General features: G+C 38.7%; 1 protein-coding gene across 3 annotated transcripts in view; it reads left to right on the top strand.

Annotated features, from left to right (window-relative positions):
• The window catches only part of CDC42BPA (CDC42 binding protein kinase alpha), a 318266-nt gene that overhangs the window by 47398 nt on the left and 245273 nt on the right, over positions 1 to 25595 (top strand). For all 3 annotated transcript variants that reach the window (XM_042976800.1, XM_042976799.1, XM_042976798.1), the window contains exon 2: positions 21886 to 21977. In XM_042976800.1, the coding sequence (XP_042832734.1) occupies positions 21886 to 21977 (92 nt within the window). The remainder of the gene's footprint in view (positions 1 to 21885; positions 21978 to 25595) is intronic.

Here is a 25595-nt window from a genome sequence, read left to right as displayed (position 1 = left end):
TTTAATTTAAATTCTCCATAGAGGAGAAAAGGAGGAATATAAAATGCTGAGCTTGTTAAATGGAATGAATCTGAACATGATGAATACTATTCAGATGACCTGATTTAGGAGAAGCCAGAAAAGTGCTCCGGACGTGTATAGTTTCAGTTAATAAATGCAGAGATAAAATTGTTGACGAGGGCTGAACTTGACAAAATTTCCCCAGAGTATCAGCTGTCACAGGATAGAATTATATTTTGAATTTGTGTTTAATAATCTGTAACATTTAAGGTGTGCTTATTATTACCTGTAATTACACAGTGGCTTGTAACTCAAGGACATTTGCTGTTAAGCGAGAAGTCACAAGGCAGGTGGTCACAGAGATGGTTCTCTGGCTCAGCAGTGTCCGGGATGAGCTGGTCTTTCCCCACATGGTTGCAAGACAGCTCCTGGAAAAGCGCATCACGACTGTAGCACCCTTCGTAGAAAGAAAGGGAGTGTTTGGGAAAGGGCTTTCTGTGTATTCTTTTTACTCATCGGGGAGAAAACGTTTCTCAGAAGCCCTTAGGCCCTTCGCCTTGGTCGCCAGCAGGTTTCACACAGAGGCCTGACCAGACAAGGGGAAGAGGGGAAAGGGGTGGTGACGGTTGGCATATATCAAGTATAATTTCAGCATCTGGGGCAAACATAAGACCACCACCCCAAAATCTGGAGTCTTGTAGCGAGGAGGAAGGGAAGAGTAGCTGTCTGGAAGGTGACTAGGCCGTTGACCACGATGCCATGATACTCATTTAGTTTACAGTGGCTTATAGAGGAACGGCTTTTAAAGTAGTGAACAGAACAGATCTGTTCCCTTGAATTCATGAGACTTTTTTCCTTATCTTTTTACTTTTAAGGTATGCTGTTGTTGGGATGTCACTTAGGCATTTTCTTATCCTCTGAATGCTTGTCATAAGTCTTAGAACTTAAAGGACCTCCTTTGGATCGTCAGAGTTTTAAAATCTATGTTTTGAGATCCTTGGAAGAAAGTAATTTAGCTTAAAAATGTTTTTTTCTTACAGGTCTGCGTTAGTAGTTCTAGTTCAGGGAAAACGAGAATCTGGGGTCCGGTGACGTAATACACTTCAGATGAAAGATCAAGTAGATAGTAAGTGGCACTAAAGATTCTTTTAATAATATCAGCTAATACTTTTGAATCCTTACATATTCCTGGTACGCATTACAGATCTTCCTCGCCTTATGATGGTGTTACTTCCCATTAAACCCGTCATTATTTGAAAATATCTAACGTCTCACCTACTGAACATCCTAGCTTAGCCTAGCCTACCTGAAACTTGCTCAGAACACTTACCCTCGCCTACAGGTGGGCCAAATCATCTAACACTGAGCCTATAAAAGTGCTGAATATCTCAGGTAACTTAGCGAACACCGTGCTGAAAGTGATAAATGGAATGGTCGTCAGTGTCCTGGCTGTTCACCGTCGCGATTGTGGGGCTGACTAGGAGCCGTGCCTCCTGCCCAGCATCTTGAGACGGGACCGTCTGCGTCTCACTGGCCCGGGAAAGGATCCAGATTCACAATTCCAAGTATGGTTTCTACTGAACGCATATTGCTTTCACACCGTTGTAAAGTTGAAAATTGTTGAGGTAGGCCATCTTAAGCTGGACATCCTCCGTGCTTAGCACCGGTTCCTTAGCACCGAGGATTACGAGGTATCGGTGCCTGTACCGGTGCCTCAACTCCCCTTTCGCAGTCTCACAGGTCAGGTAGTCAGGGTCCATCAGACTAACTCCTCAGGGCTTTGATGCCAAGGCCTACGCTTTTAACCGTTAACAATTAAGCATTCTCTTGTGTAAATGAAATTCTTCCTTTAACCTTTCTGTGTAAGAAAGTGATTTAGTGAGAATCACTAAAAATCTATAGAATAAAGTAGCTCCTTTGCTACTCTCAGTCACTCGTTGTTATTAAAGTCACATTTATTTATTGTAGGGATGGGAAAGTGTTAGTGTTTAGGTGAGATGTTTTTAAGTCTGTGCAGCATAACTCTGTCATTTGAACACCATTTCTTAAGTTCCTTGTTCTTCTGCTGTGTCGTGGGAAATAGAATTTACTGATGCTGGGAACGTGTTAGGTGACATTCTCAGGATATCCTGTGGCTTAAAAGGCTATTTTTTTTTTTTTTTTTCTTAACCAGGTAATACTTTCTGTGATGAGATATAATTTGGCTTAAATTTATACTTGATAGTAAGTTTTGAAATGCATGTGCACACTCAGTACCCTTTAGGACATGTTTCTTAATCTAAGTTTATGACGTATCTAGTAGTCTTTTGTAGGAGATTTAAAATGTGAAGTGTGTGTGTGTGTGTGTGTGTGTGTGTGTGTGTGTGTGTGTGTGTGTGTGTGTTTTCCCTTGGGAGGAGTTCTTAGTCGTCTACCTTATGCCTGAGGAGGTCCTCCCAACCCACCATTCCCTCCCCCGTTTTGGAGTTACTGGTTTAGATGATTGGTTTTTCTTTTTACATAGAGCGTGAGGGGTGCATGGGTGGCTCATTCGGTTGAGCATCCAACTCTTGATCTCAGCTCAGGTCTTGATCTCAGGGTCAGGGGTTCAGGCCCGTGTTGGGCTCCACCCTGGCGTGGAGTGTAATAAAGAAACACTAAACTTAGATACGGAGAGTGAGTTGGTGACTTAAATTATCTGATGTGCTCACGTTATGAATTATCATTAAATTTCAGTGACTGTACTTTTTTTTTCTTTTTTTTTAATGGTTATTTTTGAGAGAGAGAGAGAGAGAGAGCAAGCAGGAGAGGGGCAGAGAGAGGGAGACAACAGAATCTGAAGCAGGCTCCAGGCTCCGAGCTGTCAGCACAGAGCCCGATGTGGGGCTCGAACCCACGAGATTGTAACCTGACCCGAAGTCGGATGCTTAACCCACTGAGCCACCCCTCAGTGACCATACTTTAAATTTCTCGAGATTTTCTTTGGTTCATTTTCACACTTTGTTTTCATTATTTGTATGAAATTTATATTATTTCACTATTTATATCTCTCTAATCATTGCTACCCACTTTATGGTGTTTTCAGATTGTACTCTTGAGTTCTTGGGTACTAAGCTGTTTGTTTTGATTGCCAACTTTCCATTGTGGTAGATACTTCCTCATCGGGTTTAAAGTTGTATATTGTGGGCTTGCTTTTGATTGGGGTAGATTCTTAAAGGTTGAGCTCTCTTCCCCTGAGTGCTTCTCCTCTGTAGGGTAGGGACTAGATTTAATATTAATTTCTTGGCTAAGGATTCTTCTACCACACAAGCAGCATAGGTTCAGACTCCTAACTCATACCTGCTCTCCCTTTGCACCCCCAGCCCCTCCCTGAGTTGCCTTACCTGGTCCAAGAGTCAGAATTTTTGTTATTTTCTTACATGGAGAAAGGCCCTGGGCTCCTTAATCAGGGGTTTCGACCCTGGTCCTCTGCCTCTCCGAGGTCACCAGCAATAACTCATGTTTCCTTGTCTGTCTATTAGGGCCTGTGTCCAGGACTAGTAATCCCTTAAGCTTTCACAGCATTTATTCCTGCGTTTAAAATTTGATTGGCGGGGTGCCTGGGTGGCTCAGTCGGTTGAGCGTCCAACTTCAGCTCAGGTCACGATCTCACAGTCCGTGAGTTCGAGCCCTGCGTCGGGCTCTGGGCTGATGGCTCAGAGCCTGGAGCCTGCTTCTGATTCTGTGTCTCCCTCTCTCTCTGCCCCTCCCCCGTTCATGCTCTGTCTCTCTCTGTCTCAAAAATAAATAAAATGTAAAAAAAATAAAATAAAATAAATAAAAAAAATAAAAATAAAATTTGATTGGCATTCTCTCTGTAATTCTGGCTCTTGGGAATTTCCCCTTCTCTCTTTCTCTCTATCTTTTCTCTTAAAATTTCTAATTGTTGTCTATTTTACTCAACATTTCAGTGTTCTGTGTGTTTGTTCTGGGGTTGTATGTGTGTGTGAATCTGTGTTACTTTTGCTTACTGTGTTGCCAAAACCATATGGACTATGTTGTAACTTCTTTCAATAACTCAATTATTAAAAATTAAAAAAACCACGCTGTCAAAGATACTATTTTAAGTGCCTAAAAGGGAGTAGGAAGCAGTTTATACCTGCTCTCAATATTTGTGGTTGCCAGAGATGAGACATCTCAGACACATGCCACATGTAACTTTTTTCTTTGTAGGTTACAAGTGATTACCATAGAGTCCCATTCTAGTTCATAATATTTAACTGTGTATTAATTTTGAAGTACCCAGTATATTTTATTTGAGAATCTGCACACAGAGCTTGCTACAACCGGTGAAAGCTTTCACGTGGCCTCATATTTGTCTTCGTCCCCCCCCCCCCCCCCCCCGCATGGACGATGATTTCTTCCTGCCCCCGGCGGTGGTCCCTGCCTCTGCGACTCCACTGCACGTGGAAGGGCAGGCCGTGGACAGGATAAGGGAGAGAAAGATGGAGAAGCTGGAGAGGAAAGGGAGGAAGCAGGCAGCACGGGTGACCGGAAGGTTGAAACCTTTTGCTCCAGTGCTCCCCGTTCTCTCCCCGGCCTCTCTCTGCCCCAGGCTCTGCCTTTATTCCCCAGCGGCTCACCTGTACCTCCCTTCTCCACACTCCTTTTCTGTTGGAATCTCTCACTTTGTCCCTTTGTCATCCCCCGGTAGTTGTCAGCAGTAGGCTCATAGCCCGTGCTCCTGTCCCCAGGCCTGGACAGCAGTGCCGAGGAGGAGGGAGGCTGGCGTGAAGGAGCCTCCGTGTTCAAATCTTGGGCAACATTCAGCAGCAGAGACGGTGCATCTCACGAGGTGTACGGGGCATTTCCTACTGGCAACTTGAGTTCTTTCTCTTTTAGAACAGTGTATTCATTTGTCCATTTAGTCAACAGTGTGTAAGTGAATGAGCCACGTAGTATGCTGGGGGCTCAGGTGGAAATACGCTTTTGTCTTTCCTGTTTCAAAGGGATCTTTAGTTTTGTTTTTTTTTTAATTTAGAATTATGTTATATTTGACTCTTGTAATTTCAGCATCTGTTTATTTCAAAACTTTCGGAAAGAAAGAGGCAGCATGGTATATTAGAAAGGCTTTGGAGCCTGACACATCAGAGTTTGAATCCTGTTTCTGCCACCGACTAGCAGGATGATCTTAGCAATTTGTCTGAGCTTTCTGAACCTGTCCCTCCACCCCCGGAAAATGGGAATAATAGTTATTCTGAATGATAACGAAAGTGAACGAGAATGTAGAGACAAGTGCGTATAGCATAGTATTTGGCCTCGACAGGTCCCGGTGAAATGTACCTGCCAAATCATTTATCATCACACAGAGTTTGTCCTTAGCACTAAATCGTTTTCTTGTCCAGAAGTACTTTAAAAAATGGGGTACATTCAGACGACAGTGAAGGGATTTTTTTTGAACATCGAATTCTTGAAATTGGGGCAGGTTTTCAGAATGATGCGTAAAACAATTACTTCCACGTTGGTGTGTCCTTCTCGGGCCAGCTGTGACACAGCGGTGCCGTGACTTACAGGCCTCGGAATCAGTGGGGGTTAATAACATGTACCGTAGGGAGGTTTGTGATAAATTAGATGTTAGACTGGATGCTAACTCGGACTAGCTGTGAGCGGAAACACAGGTTCTGTACCATCACATTCAGGGATGTTCAAGGAACTCAAGTCAGAGATGCAGCCAGCGTGCAGGAAGCCGCCGGAACCTGAATACGGGACAGATGTCACAGCTGTCCTCATCTTCGCTGCTCCTCGTGCATGCACTGTGCTTTTTTTTTTTTTTTCTCTTTCTGCCTTTTTCCGGTGATTTTCTCCTTTGCTTTCGGCCACGTGGTGGGCTGCTTAGCGCAGTTCCTGCTGCGTGTATGTGCTGCCGCTTCCAACCATCTGCAGAGACGAGCGCTTTCTGAGCCGCGGCTTTCAGCTGTTTGCCCTACGGCTGTGGTCAGTACCCCACTCCGGCGCACGTCGCTGAGGCTGCACCGTCTACACTTGACCTTCCCCTGAGGAGCAGGGGAGGGTTTTCAGAGCAGGGGAGGGAGGCAGCGTGGCACATGTCTCCAAGAGAATGTGCCAGAAGTGACAACTCCGAACTGTATGGCGTTAAACAGTCAAGCTGTTGCTGTCGTCAGATGGCGTAGTCGCTGGGGAGACGTCGCTGAACGTCATGCACTCAGTGTAGATGTGTCTGTTGTCTAGAAGCACAACAGTTGAATTCTGTGGCCCTGGTTTTTGTCAGAGGCAGTAATATAGTCGTATTAAATCTTTCTCAGTTATTGTAATGAATATAAAGGGTTTTTTTTTTGTAATTTGTCATATATACAAAATGATTTTAACCACACTGAGTGTCTCGAATGGCCTTGTGGTGGATAGAATTCATGACTTTTTAAAAAATTGTTATTTATTTTTGAGAGAGAGAGAGCATGAGCAGGGGAGGGCAGAGAGAGAGGGGGACACAGAATCCGAAGCAGGTTCCAGCCTCTGAGATGTCAGCACAGAGCCCCACGTGGGGCTTGAACTCGTGAACCGTGAGATCGTAACCCGAACTGAAGTCAGATGCTCAACCGACTGAGCCCCTCAGGCTACCCCTTCATGACTTTTTTCATACTTTTGTTAAATATAGCTAATGAAATTTTGGCACTAAGTTGCATGTATAATCAACTTTTTTCAAACGCAACATAGAAATAAATATTCAAGGAATTGAAATTGTGAATTGTCTGGTTCTATGTCATAATTTCAGTGAATTTGTGAACTCTCAGCTCTAATGTGGTGGGGAATCTTTTAAACCGTCCCAGACATTATGAATGGTGTGAGAGGTAACTACATACCTCTCCAGAGATATTTAATAGTTCTTGTTCCTTGGTCATTTCTACCACAAATTAGAATAATCAGAGATGTAATTTGCCTCAAGTGTCAGCTGTCAGCACCCTGTTTCTGGACTTCTGATTTAGCCTTGGGAGGAAGTAAATTATGTGTGAATGATAACCTTTGTTTTGTGATCTTGTTATATAGTAGAAATCACAGCTCCTTTTAAGTGTTGGAGATGGCGTTATAATGTTTTTAGGCTCCCATTTTCAGCTCTGATAGGGCCTGTGTATATCAACCCACCTTGTCAACTTTTTCTTTTTTTTGGAAGAAACCTTAAAGCTTAAAGGAAGCTTTATTGACATTTAATTCATACCAAACAATTCACTCATTCGAAGTGTATACTTCGGTGGTTTTTGTCATATTATCTTACTAATTTTTAACATTGTGGTAAAGTATATAAAGTTTGCTATTTTAACCATTTTTAAGTGTACAATTCATTAATTGCATTCACTTCATAATGTCGTACAACCATCACGACTATTTATGTCCCAAACTTTTTCATCATCCCAAAGAGAAATTCTGTAATCATTAAGCAATTAACCCCCCCTTTTCTCCCCTCTCTCAGCCCCTGGTAACTTCTGATCTGCTTTCTGTCTGTGAATTTGCCTATTCTAGATGTTTCATATAAGTTGAAGCAAACAATATTTCTCTTTATGTCTGGCTTATTTCGCTTCGCATAATGTCTTCAAGATTCATCAGTGTTGGAGCCTGTATCAGTTTCATTTCTTTTTAACGTTGAATAATTTATCATTGTATGTATATACCATGTTTTGTTTATCCTTTTATCTATTGACGGACATTTGGGTTGTTTCTACCTCTTGGCTATCGCGAATAATGTTGATGAACCTTGGTGTGCAAGGATCTGCTTGAATCCCTCCTTTAAATTCCTTTGTGTGTATGTCTAGGGATGGGATTGCTGGCTCATAAGGTAAATGTTTGTTTAGCTTTTTGAGGACCTGCCAAACTCTTGGCTAAAGCAGCTGTCCTCTCTGCATTCCCACGGGCAATCAATGTATGGGGCTCCGCTTTCTCTACGTCCTTGCCAGTGCTTGTTTATTAGTACTGTTTTTTACGATAGCCATCCCGGAGGGCGTGTCGTGGTGTCTTGTGATTTTGGTTTGCGGTTCCCTAATTCTGGTGATGTTTAGCATCTTTTCATGTGCTTATTGGCTCTTTGTATATCTGTGGAGAAATACTTATTCAAACTTTCACCCAATTTTTGATAGAGTTTTTTTTTTTTTTTTGTTATTGAGTTACAGGAATTCTTTACATGTTTTACATTAATCCCTTATCAGATATATGATTTGCAACTATTTTTCCTCATTATGAGTTGTCTTTTCTCTATCTTGGTAGTGTACTTTGACGTACAAAAGTTTTTGACTTTGATGAAGCCCAATTTACCTCTTTTTTCCTTTTATTGACTGTGCCTTTTGGGTCATATCCAAAAAATCATTTTGTGTCCTGTCTAAAAAAATCACGGAAGTTTCTCCCTGTGTTTTCTTGTAAGAGTTTTATGGTTTTAGCTTGGACGTTTAGGTCTTTGATGCATTTCAAGTGAATTAAAAGTAACTGCGATCCACGTTCACTCCTCTGTATATGGACATCTAGTTTTCCCAGCACCATGTGTTGAGAAGACTGTCCTGTCCTCAGTGAATGGTCTTGGCAACTCTGTCACAATCAGGTGACCATATATGTGAGGGTTTAGCGGGATCCGTGTCAGTTACATCCTTTGGCTTTAGTCTTTGTTAAAGGTGAACAGATCGGAGTTTATAGCGATGTCGGTCAGATGAGTTGCAATCAGAAGGACACGTGAGAGGCCCCCAGGTATATATTGTAGCTAAGGTAGGGTCATGAGGACAAATAGAATAGTGAGAAGCTCGTGAGCCACGCTTCTTGGTACTATGTGAATAGAACACGGTTCTGAACTAAGTAATCATCGGTAAGATGATTGTTTTACTTAAGGGATCAGGTTGCTTCATTATGTATGTAGTAGGTTGAAGGGCCTGTAATCAACCAGTCATTTACTCTTCTCAGGAACATGTCTTCAGGGAACTTTGTTTTGGTGAATAATGACTAGTAATGATTTATTTTATTCCTAAAGTTGTTCACAGTTCATTTTTTCATGACCAATTGTTTTCATCTAACTCGATCACTAAAATTAAAATAAAGGCATATCAATAGGTTTAATGAAAGACATCATAGTTTCTCAGATTGGAAAGAATATCAAGTTGTGAAAAACTTCTGGCCAAACAAGTCCATTTTTGAGCTAACCGTTTTCATTAAAATGAATACTGTTTTATTCACATTATACAAAACTTAAAATTTCTTACTAAAAATTTTTCCTGTGTACATATATATAAAAGAGTTTATAAAACTTTCTGTGCAATTCAAAAAATGATAATAAGAGGAACATCTCTCTGTCCTTTGATCCAGCTTAAGAAATGGGATATGAACAGGATCTTGGAAACACTCCTATGCGTCAATGTATTTCTCTCTTTTTTTTCCAGAATAAATCACCATCATGAAATTCCTTGCTTTTTTATAGATTTATCACTTGTATAAGTTCCTGTAGAATATTTCTTTTTGCCTGTTTTTGAAGTTTATGTAAAGGAAATCCTACTGTATGTTTTCTGTGACTTCTTTCCCAAGTAGTGTGTTTTTGAGATTTATCTGCATTGCTTATGTTAACCTTAAAAATAAAAGTTATTTTGCTTGCAAAAATGTTTCTTCAGGGGGCGCTTGGGTGGCTCAGTCGGAAGCGTCCGACTTTCGCCCAGGTCGTGATCTCACGGTTCATGAGTTCAAGCCCCGTGTCACGCTCTGTGCTGACAGCTCAGAGCCTGAAGACTGCTTCAGATTCTGTCTCCCTCTCTCTCTGCCCCTCCCTAACTCACGCTCACTCTGTGTCAAAAATAAATAAACTTAAAAAAAATGGTTTATTCAGGAATAGTAGAGAATTGCCATTCAGGATATGCAAACTATAGTCAAACTATAGGCAAGTCCAACAAACTGAGGAGAAGCACATTATTTTATAGATAAGGAGGAGGAAATTAGGAGGGAGTTGTTTTGAACAAAAGTCCATTTGGAGAAAAGCAAGAGTTCAGGGTGGTGGTTTCTCACTGGCTGAGCTGCAGGCGTGATCATTTCTTGTAGGAGACGCTGTGCTGGCTCATCTTTCCCTGGATCTTTTCTTGTTAACGATTTTTGTTTTGGGGCCTGTGGTTGACATTCAGTGATACAGCTCCCCCTTCCTGCCTCCCCTTCTGCATCCAGAATCCACTCTAGTGATGTTTCCTTTTATTAATTTTCACACTTAAAATAGCTATGGTTTATTTATTTTCATGTCCTTATATTACTTGATTGCATGAATGAACCACAATTTATTTATCTTCATGTAGATGGACGTTTGTTTCCAGGTTTTCATTATTAGGATAATGCTGTATAGTACTGTCTTTCAGTTCCCATATGCAAGTTTCTTTAGGTGCTGTATGTATCGAAGAAGGAATCTCTGGATAGGATATGCACATGATCAATTGAAATAGCTAAATGGGAAACTTAAAGTGGTTATATTCATTTACATTCCCACTAGCAGTGGACAAGATATTATTCCTCCCAACACTTGGTTTTATTGACTTTAATTTTTGCCAGATGTCTGAAATTGTCATTGTGGTTTTAGGTATATTTGTTTGATTACTAATGAGCTGTCTATCTTTTCATATGTTGTGGGCCATTGTGTTTTCTTCTCTATGAAACACACAATTTTTCAATTGGTTTATTTGTTTTAAGTGGATTGGTAGGAGATCGGTATGTATTCTGAGTACCAATCCATTTTCATTTATATGTGTCACAGTTAATTACTCCTACTTAGTGTCTTTTATGGTGACTTCTGATGAAAAAAATTCTTAATTTTACATGGTCAAATTTTTAGATAATTATTTTTTAGATAAACTATACTGACCTTGATTTAAAAATTCTTCTGTAACCCAGAGTCATAGAGTCTTGTATATTGCCTTTAAACAACCTGGAATGACTTTACTTTGTGTATCGTGTGACATGCTATTCCAGTGGCATTCCTTTCCCGAAAATGACCATTGTCCCGAAGTCATGTGTTAAAATAGTCCATTCTTTTCCCACCATTGTATTGTGTCAGTACTATTATAAATCATGTCCATACGTGTGTGAGTTGCTTCTGGGCTCTCTGTTTGTTTGGTCTTTTTGTCCATCTTCTTGGCACACATACTATTTTAATTACCATAGTTTTTTAATAGTGCAAGTCTTTTTTCTTTTTCTATTGTTTTTATTTTTTGTCAAAAGTGTCTTGATTATTCTTGTTTTTTTGTTCATCCTTGTAAATTTTATTTTTAACTTTTTTAGTGTTTATTTATTTTTGAGAGAGAGAGAGAGAGAGACAGACAGACAGACAGCGTGAATGGGGGAGGGGCAGAGAGAGAGAGGGATAGAATCGGAACCAGGCTCCAGGCTCCCAGCTGTCAGCACAGACCCCAATGTGGGGCTTGAACCCACAAACTGTAAGATCATGACCTGAGCCAAAGTTGGGCGCTCCACTGAGTGAGGCACTCAGGCACCCCTTTAAAAAGCTTTTTAAGTGTTTATTTTTGAGAGAGAGAGAGAGAGAGAGAGAAAGAGAAAGAAAGCGAGCGAGCACATGTGAGTGTGAGAAGGGGAGGGGCAGAGGGAGAGGGAGACACAGAATCTGAAGCAGGTCCTTGTAAATTTTAGAATTAGCTTGTCAAGTTCATGAAAACCCTGGTTGGGATTTTCATTGTAATTACATTAAATTGCAGATCTGTGTGTGGGAGAATTGACGTTTTAATGAACTAATGCCTTCCTATCCAAGTACTTTTTATTTGGGTCTTTAACATCTTTCAGTAAACGTTTGTAGTGTATTAAGGACAGATACAATTTTTGATAGATTTATTGATAGGTACTTTCAAAAGTCCCATCATAAATATGTTTCTGGATGATTTTCCAAAAATTTTTCTGATATATAGGAGTGAAATTGACTTTTGCATACTATTTATGTCCAGCAACTTGACTCAGTTATTGCATTCATGATGTGTGTTGATTTTTTTTGTGGGTTTTTAATTTTCTCTCCGTGCTATACCTTTCATCTCCACGACTTTTTTGTTTTATTACTGGTGGTTTGTACTCTTAATCTCCTTCACCTGTTTTGCCCATCCTCCCACCCACCTCCCCTCTGGCAACCATGGGTTGGTTCTCTGTAATTAAGAGTCTGAGTTTTGTTTGGTGGGGGGAAATATATGTGAAATAATTTACTTGCATTTAGAGTGGAAAACTCACTTTAAAATGTTATGGATCATTTCATTATTTCAGTTTGAAGCATATTTTTGTGGAAGATGAATTTTAATACATAAATTTCCTCAAAATCGTTTGGAGTATAGTTGACACACAATGTTACATTAGTTTCAGGTGTACAACGTAGTGTTTCCACTTCTGTTTGTGTGATGCTGTGTTCACCACAAGTGTAACTGTCGTCTGTCACCATCCGATGCGATACAAGATCATTGACTGTATTGGCTACGCTGTGCCTTTTATTCCCGTGACTTACTGATTCCATGACTGTAAGCCTGTTTCCACTCCCACTCTCACCATCTCCCCCCCCCCCCTTCCCCACGGCAACCATCAGTTTGTTCTCTGTTTACAGGTCTGATTATGCTTTTTGTTTGTTTATTCATTTGTTTTGTGTTTTTAGAATCCACGTATAGGTGAAACCATATGGCATTCGGCTTTCAGTCTGACTTACTTCACCTGGCATAATGCCCTCTAGGTCCAAACATGCTATTACAAATGGCAAGACCTCATCCATTTTTTTTTTTTTAATTTTTTTTTCAACATTTATTTATTTTTGGGACAGAGAGAGACAGAGCATGAACGGGGGAGGGGCAGAGAGAGAGGGAGACACAGAATCGGAAACAGGCTCCAGGCTCTGAGCCATCAGCCCAGAGCCTGACGCAGGGCTCGAACTCACGGACCGTGAGATCGTGACCTGGCTGAAGTCGGACGCCCAACCGATTGCGCCACCCAGGCGCCCCAAGACCTCATCCATTTTATGGCCGTGTAATCAGCCACTTATGGCCGAGTTGCTTCCGTATCTTGCCTGTTGCAAATAATGCCACAATAAACGTTACATGTCTTTTTGAATTAGTGTTTTTAATTTTCTGTGGATAAATAGTAATGGAATTACTGGATCATGTATTATTTCTATTTTTAGTTTTTTGAGGTACCTCTATTTTCCATCGTTGTTGCACTAATGAATATTCCTCATCAATATTTGTTATTTCTCTTTTTTTTTTTTTTTTTTTTTTTGAGAGAGAAAGCATGAGCAGGGGAGGGGCAGAGGGAGAGGGTGAGAGAGAATCTCAAACAGGCTCCACGCCCAGCTTGGCGCCCGATGTGGGGCTCGATCTCACAAACCATCTGCGCATAGTAACAGCTTGCTTTCTTCCTTTTCTTACATCTGTTATTTCTTTTCTTGCCGCACTGACTTGTATCATTATTAAAATGCTAAGTAGAACTGATAATAACAATTATTTTAATAGAATGCATCCTTATTTGCCTCCTGATTTTAAAGAGAATGTTTTTAACATTTTACCTTGTAAGTGTTTTGTTTGCTGTTCTGCAGTGCTGCTGTTGTCGCTATCAGTTATCAGGCCATGGAAGTTTCCTTTTGTTTCTCATTTGTTAAAAGTGTAGTTTTTAAAAGTGGCAAGAATGGTTGTATAATTTTATTGAACAGGGTTTGTATTATAAATATATTTATTAAGGTATTGATATTTTCTTCAGTCTGTGTATATGGTGAGTTATGTTAATCAGTTTTCTAATATTAAAACAACTTTGTATTCTTGGGATAAACTCAATTTGGTTATGTTATTTTATTTATATATTGATTAGCTTGATAATTGGTAAGTTTTTTTACATCTGTATTCATGAACAAACTTACCTGTATTTTTGGTATGAGATTAGGATGAAATGATAGCTTTCTCAGTTTATTCTTTGGAAAGTTTGTTTTAATATGGGAATTACCACTTTCTTAGTGTGTATAGTTGAACTTGCAGGTAAAGCTGTTCAGGATTGTAATTTTCTTTGTGGAAGATTTTTTACATTACTGATTCAACTTATTTATTGGCGAGTTCCTATTTTCAGTTTTGAAAAAAAATCAGTTACTCTTTCTAGGAATTTGTTCACGGCTACATTTTTGAATTTATTGGCATAAGCTTTTAATGATACTCTTTTACTACCCATTTAATCTCAGCAGCATCTGGAGTTTTGTCCAGTTTCTCATTCCTAATAGTGACTTTTCAGTTGTTTTTATTGTTTTTCTTCAGTGAACCATCCTTTGGTCTTGTTGAACTTACCTATTATATGGTTATTTTAAAATTAATTGATTTTATTTATTTTGCTTTCCTACATTCTTGTTTTCTTATACTTTGAGTTTATTCTTTTGGTCTAATATTTTGTGTTGTCTGCTTAACACCTTAATTTTTAAGCTTTCCTTCTTTACCAGTATAAATGTTGAGAGCTTTTCCCCCACGTGGTATATACTGGTTTAGGTTGTGTTCTGGAACTTTTGACGTATAGTATTTTGTTACTATATAGTTCTTAATATTTTCTGATTATTTTATTAATTTTTCTTCAAAATTGTTTTTGGATATCAGAGTTTATGGTTTTTCCTGGGAATCTTTCTGCTATTGATTTCTTTTTTTAAAATTGTTTATTTATTTTGAGAGTGAGCACAGTGGGGGAGGGGCAGAGAGAGAGAGAGAGACAGAGAATCCCAGGAAGTCTCTGTGCTGTCGTTGCAGAGCCTGACAGGGGTCTCGATCTCACAAACCGTGAGATCATGACCTGAGCCAAAATCAAGAGTTGGATGCTTGACTGACTGAGACACCCAGGCGCCCCTCTGTTACCGATTTCTAATTGCACTGTACTCCTGTAATTTGGTTTTTATGTTCCCAATACTTTGAAGTTCTTTGGAGGTGGTTTTATGTCTTGGCATATTATCAAAATTTGTAGCAGTTTTATGTGTTTTAAAATGATATTCTCCAACTCCTCAGTGGTGTATTATAGACAAGGTGCTCAGGTTTTTTGTTTCTTTTTTGTTTTTGCTTTTGTTTTGGTCTGCTTGAGCTGTCAATTACTGAGAGAGTTACAGTAAAATATATGAAGGTGAGTTTGTTTCTTTTATATCTGTCAGTTTGGCTTTACCTATTTTGAGCTTATGTTGCTGGCCTGTACATGTTTAGAATCATTATGTCCTGGTTAGTTCAACATTTTTGTTTAAGCAGTATGTATGCCTCTTTTTAATCTCTATTCTACTCATGCCTTTCCCCCCAATATCTCTTTTTTCAATTATTAATATGCCTTAGTTTTTTGGTGGTGGGAGGGGTTAATATTACCCTCTACTTTTTCTGAAACTTTGCATAAATTTGGGGGAGAACCCACTAAAACAAGAAAAAACGCCACAGAATTTTAGAGAGCACTGGCAAATCTAAATATTATCTACTTGGAAGTATAATTGTAAAATGTGCAAACTTCCAGCAGTATTGGTAAGGGAAAACAATGAAAATAGATCCAAATATACAAAATTAGCACCTAAAGAGGGATCAAACCTATCTTATAGATTTTTTTAAACAAAAGAATCTTATTTCACTTTACTCCAATGAATTTAAAAATTTCAGCGTAATGTATAAATTTGTAGAAAAGTGTAATTAACACAGTTGTTGTAGGAAGAAATCAAAAACATGAAATGGGCAATAATGTGAAAGAAGTTAATTATCAAAAGTCCATGAAAGGATGTTTTCACTAGCACATGTTTTCAGACCTTATAATCAGTCTCTGCTTTCTTCCTCTAAAAGTTGTGTAGTTTTGTTTTTCACCTTGAGCTCTTTAAACGACCTGAATTTTGTTTAGAGAGTAAGCAAGGAGAGAAAGCTACTCAACTTATTTAATGAGGTTGATTTGTCATTGGTCCTAAAGCAGATGAAGACAGTATAGAAAAAAGGTCATTGTAGACCAACATTATTTATGAACACAGATGTAAAATTTTGAAATAGAGTCAAAGCAAAGCAATGTCAGGAGTTTATTAACTAAATACACCCAAGTATGGTTTGTCTCAAGGCATATAAAGATGGTTCAACTTCTAAAGTCTTTTTAAGTAATAGGCCAAATTAAAAGAATGAAATAGAAACCCAGATCTTCATGGAGATTGTAATTAACAGTCCCACCAGCCCTGTATAAGAATACCTGTTATTCACACACCTGCAAACACTTGGTGGTTTCCGGGTTTTTATTTTCGGCACATTTGGTAGGTAAGTAATAGAATATTTCTAGTATGTTTATTTGCATTTCTGTGATTTCTTGTGAGTACCATTTTCTGTTTATTAGCCATTTGTAATCACAGTGAAAAATTTAAATGGAAAAGTAACACTGCATAATTTGTTTACTTGAGGACAGGGACTACTTATCTTTTGTATCTCTCACATCTTATAAAGTGGCTGGCATACAGCAGGTATTAGAAGATACTTCTTGAGTGATGAGTAACTGATTAGTAAAGCTAGGAGCCTCCCGAAGAAATCTGTGACTTAACTCATTTTTGAATGCTTTTAAAAATAGAACAGTTTTGCAGTGTCAAAGACATGAGATTTTTACTAGCAGATTCCAGGATGTAAAGAATAGATAGGACTGTTTTTTAAATTTCTTTCAATGCTGTAGGTTCCCACAAAACTTGGATAATGGACAAAACCTATCATCCTAATTACACATGACTGTAGCGTATTCATTTGCTTGGTGCTTTCCGGATATGTGCTACTGCACGGAAAACGTAGCATTACTTCTTGTTTGCATACTGTTTTGTACCTTTGGTATAAAAGATCATTTTAGCAGCCCTTTGCTTTCCGAAATTATATTTCATTTACTCTAGTTTTAAAACAATAGTTTCTTTTCCTGCTTTGCAATACCGTCTCAGAGGTTTGAAAGAGCTATGTCTTTGACCTTTTAGATAAGATGTTACCCAATAGGAGGTGTACATGGAATTATTCTCGAAGAACTGAGCTAGATTGCAAATAACTGTAGTGGTCTGTGATGAAATGCTGTTTTTGGATTTAGGGTCAATAATGGGACAAGGATACAGAGCATATACTTTATTTGGGCTCAGGTTATTTGGAAGTCTTGAGGTGGGGAGACATACAAGGAAGTAGAAGATGTGTTTGAACAACCGTGGAGTGTTATGTTGTAGGCGGCCGTGTGGTGTTTTAGCTGTAGCTGGCAACTAGACTAGCACTGGCCTCATATTGCCTGGCTCCACATCTTTATTTTCATTTCTCTATTCCATACCTACCCTCTTACCCAGGTATTTCTGAAATGCTGGTATAGAAGCTGGGAAAGGGCGGGGGGGGGGGGGGCGGGACACCAGTGTCAGATTCCTGCTAGACTGATGGATAGATAGATCACTACTCTTCCCTCCTACACCTTTGCAAATAGTTTGTTTGTCAGTAAAATTCCCTCAATTTATGATCTATTTTTTTCCTTCTGTGACCCTGACTGGTGCACAGTGGCCACAGTCTCAACCATTTGTCCAGTCCAGTTTGTTCACAACCAGGACGCCTGAGTCATTTTATCAAGGTGCTCACTTCGCGTGGCAGCGTGGTTTTGGGTCTTGTCTTTCCAGGGTGAGATTTCCCATACCTTCGTTCGGAGTTGTTGTTCCTTTGACCGTCATCTTCTCCGCTGTGTGGGTTCCAAATGCACAGCAATCTCCATTTCCTTTCCTTTTTCTCTAAAGGTAAAAGACTGACACAGAAATCTCTACTAGACTGAGATGTGCGGTGTGGAATGGGCTTCTTTTCTAAATTACTTAGTAGGGCCAAATACCTTCAGAACAAATCAAATTTTAAGGACTGACGGCTCTATTTCAGTCTCCTACAGCTCGAATAAATATGACCCTTGCTCCGTGGAATAGAACTGTACCCATGTATGATGACCTTTTGTTTTAATTATCACAAATGTTTTACTTGGTATTTCTTTTAATGTTTATTTAGTTATTTTGAGAGAGTCCACACACGTGAGCAGGGGAGGCACAGAGAGAAGGGGAGAGAGAGAATCCCAAGCAAACGCTGCACTGACTGCGTAGAACCCCATGTGGGGCTCGATCTCATAAGCCATGAGATCATGACCTGAGCCGAAATCAAGAGTCAGACTGAGCCACCCAGGTGCCCCATAAATGTTTAGTTTTGATGATGTGCCTTTGATTTAATTTGGGACACTTTAAAAAAAAAATTTGATTTCAGGCGTAGAATTTAGTGCTTGATCACTTACATATAATACTCAGTGCTCGTCACAAGTGCCCTCCTCAGTGCCCATCACCCTTTTAGCTCATCCCACCTCCCCTCCAGCAGCTCTCGGTTTGTTCTCTCTAGTTAAGAGTCTCTCTTATGGCTTACCTCCCTGTTTTTATCTTATTTTATTCTTCCTTCCCTTCTCCTATGTTCATCTGTTTTGTTTCTTAAATCTCACATATGAGTGAAACCGTATGGTATTTTTCTTCCTCTTAATTTCATTAGCGTAATACACTCTAGTTCCATCTGTATCATTGCAAATGGCAGGATTTCATTCTTTTTGGTGGCTGAGTGATATTCCGGTGTACTTACATACCACATCATCTTTATCCATTCATCAGTCGATGGACATTTGGGCTCTTTCCATAATTTGGCTATTGTTGATAGCACTGCTATAAACATTGGGGTACGTGTGCCCCTTTGAATCAGTAGTTTTGTATCCTTTGGATACCTTTGGATAAATACCTAGTAGTGCAGTTGCTGGGTCCTTGGGTAGTTTGGTCTTTAACTTTCTGAGGAACCTGCATACTGTTTTCCAGAGCAGCTGCACCAGTTTGCATTCCCACCAGCAGTGCACGAGGGTTCCCCTTTCTCTGCATCCTCGCCAACATCTGTTGTTTCCTGAGTTGTTAATTTTAGCTATTTTGACAGGTGTGAGGTGGCATCTCATTGTGGTTTTGATTTGTATTTCCCTGATGATGAGTGACGTTGAGCATTTTTTCATGTGTCGGTTGGCCATTTGTATGTCTTCTTTGGAGAAATATCTCTTCATGTCTTCTGCCTGTTTCTTAACCAGCTTATTTTTCGGGTGTTGAGTTTGACAAGTTTGTTATAGATTTTGGATATTAGCCGTTTATCAGGTCATGTGTAGATATCTTCTCCCATTCCGTAGGCTGCCTTTTAGTTTTGTTGATTGTTTCCTTTGCTGTGCATAAGTTTTTTATCTTGATGAGGTCCCAGTATTTCACTTTTGCGTTTGTTTCCCTTGCCTGCAGAGACGTGTCTAGTAAAAAGTTGCTATGGCCAAGGGCAGAGAGGTCGCTACCTGTGTTCTCCTCTAGGATTTTGGTGGTTTCCTGCTTCACATTTAGGTGTTTCATCCATGTTGAGTTTGTTTTCCTGTATGATATAAGAAAGTGGTCCAGTTCCATTCTTCTGCATGTTGTGTCCAGTTTTCCCAGCACCATTTGTTGAAGAGACTTTTTCCCTTGGATTGGAATATGCTTTCCTGTATTTCCTGCTTTGTTGAAGATGAGTTGACCATATAGTTGTGGGTCCATTTCTCGGTCCTCTATTCTGTTCCATTGATCCATGTGTCTTTTTTTTTCTTCTTCTTCTTTTGCCACTACCATACTGCCTTGATGGCTATAGCTTTAAAATACAGCTTGATGTCTGAAATTGTGATGACTCCCACTTTGCTTTTCTATTTGGGGACTTTTCTGGTTCCGTACAAATTTTAGAATAGTTTGTTCTAGCTCTGTGAAAAATTCTGGTGTTATTTTTATAGGGACTGCATTGAATGTGTAGATTGCTTTGGGTTGTATAGACATTTTAACAGTGTTTGTTCTTTCAATCCATGAACGTGGAATGTTTTTCCATTTCTTTGTGTCTTCAGTTTCTTTCATAAGTGTTCTATAGCTTTCAGAGTACAGATCTAATTTTTACCTCTTTGATTAGGTTTATTCCTCATATGTTTTTGGTGCAGTTGTAAAAGGGATTGATTGATTCCTTGATTTCTCTTTTCCTCTTCTTCATTGTTGGTGTACAGAAATGCAACAATGTGTGTCCTGTGACTTTGCTGACTTCATGTGTCCATTCTAGGAGACTTCTGGTGGGGTCTTTCAGGTTTTCCATGTGGAATATCACTTCCTCTGCAAAGAGTGGAAGTTTGACTTCTTCCTTGCTGATTTGGATGCCTTTTATTTCTTTTTGTTGTCTGATTCCTGAGGCTAGGACTTCAAGTACCATGTTGAACAACAGTGGTGAGAGTGGACATCCCTGTTGTGTTCCTGACCTTAGGGGAAAAGCTCTGTTTTTCCCTATTGAGGATGATATTAGCTGTGGGTCTTTCATATATGGCCTTTATGATGTTGAGATATGTTCCCTCTAAATCTACGTTCTTGAGGGTTTTTGTCAAGAAAGGAGGCTCTATTTTGTCAAATGCTTTTTCTGCATCTGTTGAAAGGATCATGTGGTTCTTGTCCTTTCTTTTATTAATGTGGTGTATCACACTGATTGATTTGCAGATATCCATACATAATGACCTTTTAATCACATTACTCCTTTTTGTGTGAGAATAAAGAGGGACATGAGGGGAGGGAAGGAAGCAGATCTAAATTTGTCTTAGAGGCAGCAGAATGTACATTGATTCTGTAATTTAAAAAAATGTCAATTTATCCTTTATAATTAATAATATGTCTAAATTCTTTTCATGATATTTAAGGCCATTTATGTTTTCCACTTTCCATCTTCAATTTCTTTGCATTTCTTCTCAAAATTCTATAACGACAATGGATTATTTCGTGTTACCACCTCAAATTAATTTCCCTCCTCTCTTCATTTGCTTGTATTGCCTCCTGTGCCTGGAATGTCTACACTGCAAACCCAGGCAAAGTAGCAAAATTCTACTTAGTCCTCAAGATCCAGTTCCTGTGGTATATCCACGAATTCTTAGTGTTCTGTTCTTGCTCGTCTGAAGTACTTTATGTTTACCTCCATTAGAAGTCTCATCACATTGTTACATTTTGTACGTAGAGTGTTCTGTTCTTGCTCGTCTGAAGTACTTTATGTTTACCTCCATTAGAAGTCTCATCACATTGTTACATTTTGTACGTGTGCCTACTCTCTGTCTGTCCTAAAGCCTCAGAACTTCTTGAAGGAAGGTACCGTATTGTAATCTTATTTGTTCAGACTCTGGTGATTGCCACCATGCTTTGCATAGTGTAAACTCTTGCTGAGGGTGTGTTAAAAGGATAAATGAATGAATGAATGTGAAAGAAATCTGAATTTTCTTGGCTGAAACTCCCTTGGGTACCATGAAATTTGCTTTTACTTCTCGGACATTTGTGTTCAAGTATGTGTCTAGCATTGAGAGTTAGAATATGCAGAATGTTTAGCATGAAAATAAACTGGTCTCGTTTGTACCTCCCTGTTACTTTGCATTATTTCATATGTTATTAGGTGTTTAACAATATGTTCTCAACAAAAATGTATTCACATATAAGAAATAAAGGAAATTGGGGCGCTGGGTGGCTCAGTTGGTTAAGCATCTGACTTCTGCTCAGGTCATGATCTGGCAGTTTGTGAGTTCGAGCCCCATGTTGGGCTCTGTGCTGCCAGCTCAGAGCCTGGAGCCTGCCTCGGATTCGGGGTCTCCCTCTCTCTGCCCCTCTCCTGCTCGTGCTCTGTCTCTCTCAAAAATAAATAAACATTAAAAAAAGGAAAAGAAATAAGGGAAATTGTTTTCTTATGGATATTAAATCTATTCTCAATATGGTGTGATGGGATTATGAAACACTTTGACTTCATTCTTAATCATAACTTGAATTTTTGTTGTTTAAGAAATACCATTATATGTACCTAATTTGCATCACATTTCATTAAGAAAGTGACTAATGTTGCTCTTTTGTTTCAGCCAAACCATTTACTTCTAAAGTGAAACAGATGCGTCTACATAGAGAAGACTTTGAGATATTGAAGGTGATTGGTCGAGGAGCTTTTGGAGAGGTAAGAAAGAGAGTTTTTATAAAAGTTCTGCTACTTGGTTTGGAAGTGATTTTATACAGTCCGTGAGGCAATTTAACTCAAGTATGATTTCCTTGCTGTCGTAATTGATACAATTGATCAGAAAATATATTAGAGTTTTGAATGAAATATTTCTGCGTGGAATTATTTTCCAAGATATTTTTCTTCTTCATATGTCAACGTAAGGTTGAGGATGCTTCTGGACTCTCTTCTCCAACGGCTTATTTGTCTCTCGTCGTGCCACTGCCACACTTGGCTTACGTTACTCTAGATTAAGAAGTTTCCGTATCTGGTAGTGTATGTCCTCCAACATCCTCCCTCTCCTTCTCTGTTCTTGGCCCTTTATATTTTCATGTAATTTTACAGTGAGTATTTCAATTTCAGAATTACTCTTAAAAATCCATACCCATACATCTGCTTGAATTTTGATTAGGATTACGCTGAAACTAGAGATCAGTTTGTAGAGGCACCCGGGTGGCTCAGTCGGTTAAGCTCTGACTCTGGATTTGGCTCAGGTCATGATCTCTCGGTTCATGAGACAGAGCCTCCCATCGGGCTCTGCGCTGATAGCGTGGAGCCTGCTTGGGATTCTCTCTCTCTGCCCCTCTCCTGCTCGTGCTCCCCCCCCCCCCCAAATAAATGAATACCCTTAAAAAAAACAAAAAAAAAAACTTCTTTAGACATCAATTTGTGGATAATTGACATCTTAACACTAGGTCAGCCAATCAGTGAAGGAATGTGACATTCTTTGTTATTTTAATTAGAATTGTTAGATTTCATTTTCTAGGTTTTTTTTTTGTTTTTTTTTTTTGCTAATAGTTAGAAATATAATTGAATTTTGTTTGACTTTATACCTAGTAACCTAGCTAATTTTACTTTTTCAATTATGAATTGTGTTGGATTTTAAGATGTCTTATCAGCATCTTTTGAGACACTTAAGGCTTTTCTCTCTTGCTCTGTTAATGTATTGAATTACCCCAGTTTATTTTCAAATGTTAAACTAACCTGGCATTTCTAAGCTAAGCCCAACTTTGTATTACCCTTTTTATGTTTCCTTGCTCTTGGTTTGCTCTGTGAACATGTGTACGTGCTTAGGATCTTTGAGAGAAATTGGCCTGTAATTTTCCTACTTAAAATCCTGATCAGATGTTGGTGTTTTGATTATGCTGGCCTCATAAAAAGAGGGAGGTATTCCCTCTTTTACCATTCTCTGGTAGAGTTTGGGAAGATTGTTATTATTTTTTCCTTACAAGTTTAGAAGATTTCACTTGTAAAACCGTGGGCCCTCGAGGTTGCTGGTGACACTGTGAGATTATGTATTGAATATCTGTAGTGGAAATCAGACTGGTTTGGATTGAGTCCATCCATGTCATCTAATTTTTCACACTTATTACTCTATTGATTATTTTTACCTGTTACTTTTTTCATTTGTCATGCTAGAGCTTTATCGGTTTTGTTATTTTTTCAATGAATTAACCTTTGCCTTTTGAATTTTTCTGTTGTAGATTCGATTTCTGTTTCAAAAATTTCTGCTCTTAATATTTTCTTCCTTCTATTCTCTTTGGTTTTAACTTGCTATCCTTTTCATAGCTTTTGGAGATAGATACTTACAGCATTGATGTGTAGCCCTTCTTTCCATATGTGTATTTAAGGCTATACATCTTCCTCTAAGCAGCTTTAGCTACAGCTGATAAGTTTTATCATGTCATGTTTTCATTGTTATTTTGCTCAAAATACAATGTGATTTCCAGTATGATTGTAAATTTCCACTATTTGTGTGGTTTTTAAAAATTTATTACTTAAGAAGTTTGTTGCTCAATTTCTAAATATTTAGAGGGTTTTGTAGTTATATTTCTGTTACTGAGTTGCAGTGTAATTCCGTAACAGTTACTGTGTGATGTCAGTCTTAAAATTTTTTTTTTTTTAACGTTTATTCATTTTTGAGACAGAGAGAGACAGAGCATGAACGGGGGAGGATCAGAGAGAGGGAGACACAGAATCTGAAACAGGCTCCAGGCTCTGAGCTGTCAGCACAGAGCCCGACGCGGGGCTCGAACTCACGGACCGCGAGATCATGACCTGAGCCGAAGTCAGCCGCTTAACCAACTGAGCCACCCAGGCGCCCCTGTGTGATTTCAGTCTTTAGAAATTTGCTGTGCATTGTTCTAGAAATACTAATTAGGTTAAATTCATTAATCTTGTTTAAATCTTCCACATCCTTCATTATTTTCTCTGCTTGATCTGCCATTTCCTTATTTATTCTTTATTTTCTTTCTTTCAGTTTTCACTGATAACAAATATAAAGTTATATCTTCCTGGTGATTAACTCTTTTATCATAGTGGAATGATCCTTGTCATCTCTAAGTAATGCTTGTGGAGTTAAATTGTCCTTAATTTGACATCAGTAGAATGATTTCAGCTCGTTTTATTAACATTTGCATTAAATATCATATTCCTTCCTTGTAGTTTTAGCTTTTTAGAATCTTATGTATGTTTACTGTTAAGTAGAATATAGTTTTTGTTTTGTTTTGTTTTTTAAAGTAAATTCTACCCCCAATGTGGGGCTCAAACTCATGACCTTGAGATCAAGAGTCGCATTCTCTACCAGCTGAGCCAGCCAGGCGCCCCAGTTTTTGTTTTTTAATCCACTCTGATAATCTCTTGTCTTTTAGTTGGAGTATATAGTCAGTTGATATTTAGTGTAAATACACTACGTACTATAATTTTTTTTCTGTATTTGTCTTGCCCATTCTGTATTATGTGTCTCCCAATTCCTGGATTAATGGAGTATTTTAAATTATTTTTTCTCTCATTTATTAATTTCTTAGTTTTACTTTTTGTTGGTTTCCCGAGAGATTGCCACATGTGTCTTTGGTAAATTTGTGTTTTGCCGATTCTCATTTACCTGACTTCTACCTTTTTTGTCATTGCTCTTATGTTTTTAGTTCTACATATATTTAAAACCTTAAAAATTACTGTCCCTGTTCACATGGGCTTATTCATACATTTACATTTTCTCTTGCTCTTCATAGTCACATACTTTACATTCACATACTTCCCTTTGATACCATTTCATTTTGACTTAAAAATTCTGTTTAGTATTTCATCATGTTTGATGATAAACTGTCTGCTTTTATTTGTCTGAAAATATGTTTCTTTTAAGATCTTAAAATTTTTTAAAAATTGAGTTATATGCATGCCTAACTCAGTGGATTTTTGCATTTGCGTGAACTTGTGTCACCATTATGCAGACCAAGATAGGCATGCATTGCCTCCTCTATGTGAGTAAGTACCTCCATATTAACCATCTCTGCTGACTTTATCACCGTAGACTTATTTTACCTGTTTTTGAATTTTATATTAATGAAATTCTAATATATGTCCTTGTTTGTGACTTATTTTGCTCAAGATTATGCTTGTGTTATTCATCTTTGTTTGTATTGGTTCATAGTACTCCTTTGTATAAATATACCACAAGTTATTTATTCATACTAATGTTGTGGGGATTCAAGTTGTTGATGGTTTATGGCCACGTTAGTTGTTACGAACGTTCTTGTACATGTCTTTTGGGAGGTAAGACACTCATTTGTGTTGGATGTA

Source organism: Panthera tigris, chromosome F3, assembly GCF_018350195.1.
Source record: "Panthera tigris isolate Pti1 chromosome F3, P.tigris_Pti1_mat1.1, whole genome shotgun sequence".
In the NCBI taxonomy this organism is placed as follows: domain Eukaryota; kingdom Metazoa; phylum Chordata; class Mammalia; order Carnivora; family Felidae; genus Panthera; species Panthera tigris.
This window is presented reverse-complemented; position numbering and strand designations above follow the sequence as displayed.